This window comes from Labeo rohita, chromosome 14 (genome assembly GCF_022985175.1).
Source record: "Labeo rohita strain BAU-BD-2019 chromosome 14, IGBB_LRoh.1.0, whole genome shotgun sequence".
Taxonomy (NCBI): Eukaryota; Metazoa; Chordata; class Actinopteri; order Cypriniformes; family Cyprinidae; genus Labeo; species Labeo rohita.
Genome location: NC_066882.1, coordinates 19,116,637 through 19,126,229, shown reverse-complemented (window position 1 = coordinate 19,126,229; position 9,593 = coordinate 19,116,637). Strand labels below are relative to the sequence as shown.

The 9,593-nt window shown below is 34.9% G+C and overlaps 2 protein-coding genes across 3 annotated transcripts in view; one reads left to right on the top strand and one right to left on the bottom strand.

Annotated features, from left to right (window-relative positions):
* The first annotated feature begins 286 nt into the window (after positions 1-286).
* On the top strand, positions 287-8,734 carry cltb (clathrin, light chain B). Of its 2 annotated transcripts, XM_051127784.1 has the most exons (7): positions 287-385; positions 496-736; positions 1,553-1,602; positions 1,729-1,846; positions 3,261-3,372; positions 4,362-4,415; positions 6,598-8,734. In XM_051127784.1, exons 2-7 carry the CDS (start codon positions 556-558, stop codon positions 6,767-6,769), a joined length of 687 nt encoding a protein of 228 aa, XP_050983741.1. In that variant the 5' UTR covers positions 287-385; positions 496-555; the 3' UTR covers positions 6,770-8,734. The 2 variants fall into 2 exon arrangements, with proteins under 2 accessions (XP_050983741.1, XP_050983742.1); XM_051127785.1 differs by lacking the exon at positions 4,362-4,415 and having other exon boundaries at positions 334-736.
* The window catches only part of higd2a (HIG1 hypoxia inducible domain family, member 2A), a 4,054-nt gene continuing 3,195 nt past the window's right edge, over positions 8,735-9,593 (bottom strand). Inside the window, exon 2 of the mRNA XM_051127786.1 lies at positions 8,735-9,593. This exon is cut by the window's right edge and continues 80 nt beyond it. Coding sequence (XP_050983743.1) covers positions 9,507-9,593 — 87 coding nt within the window. The 3' untranslated portion in view covers positions 8,735-9,506.

Here is a 9,593-nt window from a genome sequence, read left to right as displayed (position 1 = left end):
ACTGCTCTGACATAAATACATCAAAGCTGCAAGCTCCTTAAGACAGTCTAAGTAAATTAAATCATTGTGTATAACAATTGTGCAACTCTGAAAGCTCAGCACTGCAATTCGGCAATGTCTTCCAAATATGATTAAAGATTATTTAGCAAGTAAGTTCCATAAACAATTTTAAAGATGAAAAAGAAAACAAATGATCACATCACTCTATGAACTATGACATTAAATCTAACAGCTTGAAGTCTGAATTACGTACTGTCTCCAGTAGATGGAGACAAAACACCACAAATCTACTGTGCCTTCAACATTATTGTTACTGAAATTTTCCCAGCACTCCCAACAAGAGCTGCGTGTCATACAACTCACAGCCAACCTGCTGCCATAAAAAGTAAACATTATTTTATATACTTTTACAACGCTTAAATCTGTCTATGTCTGAGCTTTAACAGCTAATGTGAGATTATTTTTTTCCTTTAAACTCTCTTAACTTGCTTAAAGAACAAAACAGCTGGAGGGTTTTAGTGCAGCTTTACGGAAGCCGGTGTTACTTTGTTAAACATGGCTGACGACTTTGGCTTTTCCGCCCCCGACAACGGAGTTCATACAGAAGAAGATCCGGCCGCGGCGTTCCTGGCCCAGCAGGAGAATGAGATCGCCGTGATCGAGAACGACAGCGCCGGGTTCGGCGCGCTGGAGGACGGCGGATCTCCGCCCGCGAACACGTACACGTCGTTCGGAGGTGAATGTGTCACGCCGGCCTGTTTGCCTGCACTTACTCATTATTATTATAATACGGTTATTTAGGGTTTTAATCAGTGTACATTTAATGTAAAATCTTACTACAGCGTCCTTCTTGTATATAAGCACCAGTAGTACTGTTTTTGGACCATGGTATTTGTGGAGTACCACAATGGTACATGAATATGAGTGCCATGTCACTACCATGGTTTTTGACCATTCTCTATTGTGGCAGTACTTAAATGATTGTACCATGATATTTACAAGTACTTTTAAGAATTCCATGATACATACGCAAAACACAATTACACCGTATTTGTTGTCAGTTAATATTAATCATTATTACTTATAATAACAATATAGCAAAAGTGCTGTAATATGAAGTCAGTGGAGAGAGATTTATTATGATTGACAAAACAGTAAGACTCTTTGGATAGTTTACTCTTATTAAGTGAAATTTTTTCAGTGGTCTAACATGACATATTCAGGTTTAATGCTGGAGTTAAAGGCACACCTGTCACACTGTCAAGTTAAGACAAGCAAGCAAACTGGAAAGGCGCACTAGCAAAGGCTATTTGTGTATAACAAAAGAGTAGAGACAATCAAGGTTGCTGAACTAAACCGCTTTGAAAAGTGAACACACCAGCCCACCTGCTGACTAGATCCAGAAATTGTGAGAGAGGTCTTTACGTACTCACAGTCCAACAAGGTGTACTGCATTCCAGTGATGCTTGTAATGTTTCTATAGTCAACGTAGCGTTGAAACTGTTGCCTGACAAGTGCTTAAACCCATGTTCTTTCCTCTATTTGAACGCAGATGATTTTGAAAGAGCACCGGCTACTGCTCTAAACGGAGATATGTTTCAAGTGAGTGTGGTTAGAAAAACAAATGTCATCGTATTAGATGTTCTTGTTTGTTTCTGTGTTTTACAACACAGTTGGCAACCGTGCCAGGAACGGACGTTGTTAACCTTACATCATTTGTAACATTAGGACACCAACGGCACGACTGACAGCTACTCAGCCATTGCCCAAGCTGACGTGCAGAGACAAGAACCTGAAAGCCTGCGCAAATGGAGGGAGGAACAAAAGGCTCGGCTGGAGGAATTAGGTACTGATTGTTTCCTGTATAATTATAAATAATCAGCAATAGGAAATTGTGCTTTTTGTGTTTGTTTTACAAACTGGGTGGACTGCCAAATTCAATTAGGACAATTATATGGCATGTCATAATATTATATGTGACCCTGGACCACAAAACCAGCTTAAGTCGCTGGGGTATATTTGTAGCAATAGCCAAAAATACATTGTATGTGTCAAAATTATTGATTTTTCTTTTATACCAAAATCATTAGGAAATTAAATAACGATCATATTCCATTAAGATATTTTGTACAATTTCTACTGTAAATACATCAAAATGTAATTTTTGATTAGTAATATGCATAATTATGAAGAACTTCATTTGGACAACTTGGACAAAGGTGATTTTCTCAATATTTAGATTTTTTTGCACCATCAGATTCCAGATTTTCAAATAGCTCAGCCAAATATTGTCCTGTCCTAACAAACCATGCATCAATGGAAAGCTTATTCAGTCAGATTTCAGATTATGTATAAATCTCAATTTCCAAAAATTACCCATATGAGTGGTTTTGTGGTCTAGGGTCACATATGGTGGAAATTTCTCAGGTTAAAGCTCTTGGCTCTTTTTTTTTTTTTTTTCAGTTTAAAACAAATCAATTATCTAGTTTATTCCACAAAACGCTGGTCCTTTATTATGGTGGCCAACATGTTTAGATCACTTGGCCAGTTTTTTGTGTTCTGTGTTTTTGTGAAACAAATAAATCATGGGTGACAAATAGGGTACAGTGGCAGCATTAACCAAAAACATTCACTTTAAGTTATGCTACAGCTACATGATAGACATCAGTATATATTATTTGCTAGCAAAACATAAAAAATGCTAGCAATGAGAAAAGGTACAGTGAAAAAACAGGTAAAAGCCTTTATTCAAGTAGATGATTTATAACATGAATACTAGTTTTAAAAACATAAAGGAACAAAGCCAAACATATTATTATCTCACATATGTGATGCTGGACCAGTCATAAGAAATTAAATTAAAATTAATTAAATAAGCTTTCAATTGATGCATGGTTTGTTTGGATAGGACAATGTTTGGCCAAGATACAACTATTTAAAAACCTGGAATCTGCAAAAAATCTAAATATTAAGAAAATCGCCTAGTTGTCTAAATGAAGTTCTATGCAATGCATATTACTAATGAAAAATTAAGTTTTGATATATTTACAGTATGAAATTTACAAAATGTCTTCATGGAACATGATCTTTATTAATATCCTAATGATTGTTGGCATAAAAGAAAAAGTGATCATTTTGACTCATACAATGTATTGTTGGCTATTATTACAAATATACCCGTGCTATTAAAGACTGGTTTTGTGCTCACATATGAGAATTTGTGTGTTGTGTATGAACTTTCTTTGTTTTCTGATGTGCAGATGCAGCCTCTAAAGCAGCTGAGGCTGTGTGGAGGGAGAAGGCCCGGAAGGAACTAGAGGACTGGCATGTACACCAGAATGAACAGATGGAGAAGAATAAAGCCAACAACAGGTATTTTCACTTTGACATCCAAGCTTTATTAAGCTGTATGTATTTGTTAGTGAAAATTAGGATGTAGACCGTTGTGAACCACCAGTCCACATGAGAAAAGACATTCTAATCAAATGATTTGCCAAACTCTAGAATACAGGGCAGTTTTATTGTTTACTATCATTATTATTATTATTATTATTATTTCAGCTGATATAAAGACATTTGTTTTCAGAGATGATATTTTTTTATGTGAATAATGTCTATTTTTCTTATCAGGTAAATGTAATTAATCCATTACAAGTCTTACTGCATGGTTAATAATGCCAGCCACCTATCACACTTCTCAACAGACTCTTGCATGGTATCTGATTCTTTTTACTGTAGTTTTTCATGTGCACAGAGAAGACTGTTCCTAATGCTGTCTGCATATTTTTTATTTATACCACTGCACAGTAATCACATGGACTTTGACTTGTGTCATATTGCGAATAGTTGCAATATTTTTTTATTGGGCATACCATCCCTTTATTCACGGTACAATATTGTGTGTGTGTAAATTTACAGCAGAGAGAGATACAAAGGCACATGTCAAGATGATTAATCAATAAAGGAATGTTCCAGGTTCAGTGCAGGTTAAAGATAATTAATCAATAAAGAAATATTCCAGGTTCAGTGCAGGTTAAGCTCTTAAAGAATATAGATGTTATTTCTCAAAAACAAAAAAATGTATTTACAGTAATGCACTTAGAATTTTTACTGAGGGGATTATCAAATTGATTTTTTAATTTTCACTGACAGCATATGGTGTTGTATCTTCAGTCTTCTTGGTGTCATGAAAAAGTAACTGATGTACTGATGTACTTTAACACCTTCTTTCATGTGCAGCTTGTGCGAGACTGACTTCTTTATGTATCTCTCTCTTTCACTCTCTGGCTCCCATTTTTCTCTTCCGTTCATTTATCCTCATTTCTTTTCCTCTTCTACTGTCCTGCCTGTTTGTGCATTAGGATCGCTGATAAGGCTTTCTACAAACAGCCCAACTCTGACGCCATAGGCTTTGTGTATGTTTAATGCAAATCATTGAAATGCACGTAATTGCACTGCTTGCATCACATAAACAACCATTCAAAAGTCTGAGGTCAATAAGATTTTTTTAAATGAAAAAATCTCCCATGCTCACCAAGGTGACATGTATTTGATTAAAAAATACAGTAAAAACATTCATATGGTAATGTTGTCATATTAATATTGTAATATTGTATAATAATCATATACATAAAATGTATATGTGACCCTGGACCACATTAAAAAACCAGCAAGGGTACATTGTATGGGTCAAAATTTTAGATTTTTCTTTTATGCCAAAAATCATTAGGATATTAAATAAAGATCATGTTCCAGGAAGATATTTTATAAATTTCCTACCGTAAATATATCAAAACGTAAGTTTTGCTTAGTAATATGCAATGCTAAGTGCTTCATTTGGACAATTTTAAAGGTGATTTTTCTCAATATTTAACTTTTTTGCACCCCCAGAATCCAGATTTTCAAACTTTTGTATCTCGGCCAAATATTGTCCTATCTTAACAAACCATACATCAATGGAAAGCTTATTTGTTCGGCTTTCAAATCGCAATTTCAAAAAATTGACCCTTATGACTGGTTTTGTGGTCTAAAAATGTACTTTATTCCTGTGATGGCAAAGCTGAATTTTCTATAGCCATGAGAAACATTTGTTATTATTACTGATGTTAATTTCACGATCATTTGATGAATAGAAAGTTGAAGAGTATTTTTTTAAAACAGATTTTTTTTTAACATTATTAATGTCTTTACTGTCACTTTTAATCAACTGAATGCATCTTTACTAAATGAAAGTATTAATATCTTTTAAAAAAATACTTACTGACCCCAAAGTTTTGAAGAGTAGCTGTAATCACATACAGGCTATATTTCTCACTCCATTTAGAGATCTGTTCCACCAACATTTTTAACAGTATTAACACTTTTCTACTTAATTTCTAGTTAAAGGAGAAGTCCACTTCCAGAACAACAGTTTACAAATAATGTACTCACCCCCTTGTCATCCAAGATGTTCATGTCTTTCTTTCTTTAGTCGTAAAGAAATTATGTTTTTTGAGGAAAACATTTCAGCATTTTTCTCTATATAATGGACTGATATGGTGCCCTGATTTTGAACTTCCAAAATGCAGTTTAAATGCGGCTTCAAAACAATCCCAAATGCGGTAGTAAAAGATCCCGGCCGAGGAAGAAGGGTCTTATCTAGCGTAACAGTTGGTTATTTGAATAAAAATAATACAAATTATATACTTTTTAATGTCAAATGCTCGTCTTGTCTTACTCTGCCTGGACTGTTTTTGTTCTGGTTCATGACAGGGTATGTCGAAAAACTCCCATCTCATGTTCTCACTCAACTTCAAAATCATCATATATCGCTGTTTTACCTTTTCTGTTAAGGGTGTTTGATCTTCTTTGCATGTTTACTTTGCAGAGACTGGGTCAGAACTTCTGCAATGATGTAGGATGATTTTGAAATGATTTTTGAAATTCAGGGAGAAAATATGATTTGAGTTTTTCGACATACCCTAACTGTCTTGAGCCAGAATACACAGAGTTCAAGGACTGCAAAGCAAGACGAGCGTTTGAGAATATAAAGTATTTAAATTGTATTTTTTTAATATAAATAACCAATCGTTTCGCTAGATAAGACCCTTCTTATCGCATTTGGGATCGTTTGAAGTCGCATTTAAACTGCATTTTGGAAGTTCAAAATCAGGGCACCATAGCAGTCCATTATATGGGGAAAAATGCTGAAATGTTTTCCTCAAAAAACATAATTTCTTTACGACTGAAGAAAGAAAGACATGAACATCTTGGATGACAAGGGGGTGAGTAAATTATTTGTAAATAGTTGTTCTGGAAGAGGACTTCTCCTTTAACATATCTATAACTTCCACATTTCATTCTCAAGTAAGGAACATGCAGTTATTTAGCCTTAACAGTCAAAACCCAAAAAGATGAATCATTACCTCAGATATCTTCTGATTGGCTGTTACATAGTTTCACAGTGTGTTTTCAGACAGAAAATAATCGCTATTGGATGTAATAATGTTGGAAAATAATGTTGATCCATCTCTAACTTGATTTAACAAGTGACATGGTTCTTACCTAAGCATCTGTGAAGTGCTGGTTGTCATGATTCTCTCCCGTCTATCCATGTAGAGTGTCAGAGGAGGCCTTCCTCAAGGAGTGCGATGATGACAGTCCTGGAACAGAATGGGAGAAAGTGGCCCGTCTATGCGACTTCAACCCCAAAACCAGCCGTCAGACTAAAGACGTGTCTCGAATGCGCTCCGTTCTTATTTCTCTAAAACAGACGCCTCTGGTTCGCTAACATAACTCCCTCTTATATCTACTAGGCTTTCTTTCTGGTTCCCTCTTGCACTTTATGTTAGTGAGGCTGAACACTTTAACAGATTTAAGCTTTTATGTTTTTAATAAGGGTCATTGAATGTGTACGCTTTACTGTATTTAAACTTCCTATTTATGTGCCCTGGTGGTTTGCAATGTCAGGAGACTTCGGCTGTTCCATATATTGTAAGTGTGCCTCAATCATTTGAAAACAAGTCTAAGTTTTCATCCCAAGTGACATGAAAGGCAGCAGATGTATCGACATACCAAAAGTATTTTGGTTTATCTTACAAGTTATTTTGTAATTGTTGTGACATTTACAAAGCCCACAAACTATTAGACAGCATTAATTCAGTGGAACCAGTAAGTGTCTTATTGCCTTGTTACACAAGAAATGGAAGTGTTTGGTTACATTCTACACACGAACACAGTTTCGTTACCATCTCTCACCCTATATAGTATTTGTTTTACCATTTATTAGTCTTCCTAAATTGAATGTTGTGTTGTAATCAGTATCTGGGTTTGGCATTATCTGCTTTTGTGTATTTCTATTCACTACCAAGAGGGACGTTACATTTCTGAGCTTGCTAAGGTTCTTGTTTTATTATAATTCACACATTACCACTTTTCAATATTCAAAAAGTTAGTTATAAGTGCAGCTTTTAATTCAATGTGCATGTTGCCCATAACAGCATTTTTATACTTAAAATAGAAGAACGCTTTTACAAATGAAGGAGAATTGCTCAGATTTAACCTGCTAATATACCACTGCACAGACATCCTTCATGGCACATTAGGCACATGCCTGTGCTTACATAGCGGTTGATGTTTTCTGTTATGTTACTATATACATAAGGGACTAATAATTATAAGTTTAAACCATGTGCTTTTCTAGTGTACAGTTGGTAATTGTGGCCTCAGTCTACAGCAATGAATCCTGTGCCTAAACCTTTTCTCACTGTGAGACTTAAGGCCTGTTCACACCAAGAATGATAACTATAAAGATAAGAATAACTATATTAGCATCCAAACCAGCGGAAGATATCGTCTGTTTATTCTAAGCTCACACTTGACTGTCACTTTAAATTCTCGAGCTCCTTATCCACATTTTTCTTCAATGCAGAAGTAAGCCTATAAATGAGAATTCTGGTTCATAATGAGAAAAATAACACAAGTGCGTTTATAATTACGACAATACATAATTAAAAATAACATGATTGGACACGAAAGAGACCGGAAGCCAGACCCATAAAATTTACAAATGGCCACGACCGCTCTTAAAGGAAAAATAAGGTGGATAGCAAGATTGATTCTGATTGACTGTCAATGGTTTATTCGTTTATCAGCTGGAAAAAATCGTTTTGAAAGTGATTCCAACGATATTGTTTCTCTGTACCTTTATTGTTATAGCTGTGGTGTGGATTTTTATAACTATATAGTTAACGGTCCTTGGTGTGAACAGGCCTTTACTGTCTATCTGTAGGCCTTGATCATTCAAAACTGCCAAAACCACTAGAAATAAAACGTAGCACAGTAAGATAATGCAGATAGTTGTATTTTTACGTAAAATGCTGGAATTTAAACAATACTGCTTTTTATAGTCCATATTTTGAATTACTACTTGTTACTTATACATGTTACAGATTGTTTGAAAATTGAATTTTTGTTGGCTTTTAAGATAACTTAAGTTGCATATTACAACAAATGATGGTTCATAGCCAAAGAAACCATCTGTATGTTATTGACTGTTTCAATTCAACTTTGGGTTCTAATTCAACAATCTAGTGAAAATTATTGTGTAATTTAAAATTGGTTGGATTTCTCTGTCCCCCTTTTATAGATTTCTTAGCCCTTACTCTGACCCCAAAATGTGTGTGTATTAGTGCAGACCATGCAATAATTATTCTGTATTCAATAACAGTAAATAAAATAAATTCATTTAAAAACATGCATTTAGACCATTTTTATTGTGACTCTTCAAAAATGAGAACATTTATTACACTTGGGTATTTAAGTTAATATCAAGAATTCTCATTATATTTGCATACAATACATCGCACTCCAAGTAGTCTTTATAAATACATACAGAAAATTGAGGTAAAAAAAAAAAGCAATGTAATGTTTCACAATGGTCAACAACATGGAAAACAGGAACTATTCCTGACAACCAGACAATTTTGTGATTCTTTTAAATGAAATAGTGGGTAGTTCACCCAAAAACGAAAATAATCATTTACTCACTCTCAAGTTGTGCCAAACATGTATGAGTTTCTTTTGTTAAGCACAGAAGAAGATACTTTGAAGTATGTGCGTAACCAAACAGCTGACTTCCATTATATATTTTTTCCTTACTATGAAAGTCAAAGGAATTGGTCAGATGTGTAGTTAGCAACATTCTTCAAAATATCTTCTTTTGTGCTTAACAGAAGAAAGAAACTCATATAGGTTTGGCTCAGCTTGAGGGTGTGTAAATGATGACAGATTTTTCATTTTGGGATGAACTATGCCTTCAAATGTGTGCCAAAATGACAAAGTTTGCAAACAGTGCCATCTGTCGATGTATTATGAGTTCTTACACAGGGGCCTTGTTCTGTAAAGAAAATCAAAATGCTAACAACTGCCATTTAAAGTTCTGTTCATTCCATATTCACATCACATTTCACCCTTCGACCATATAAGGCGCTTGTCAGTGTGGTCAGACAGGGTCTGCTGTCTTCTCTTCACTGCTTTGGTTTCAGTGCTGTGGCAGCTACACCCACTATAATAGCGACGACGGTGAAGCCTTGAGCGAAGATACGGGCTCTCAT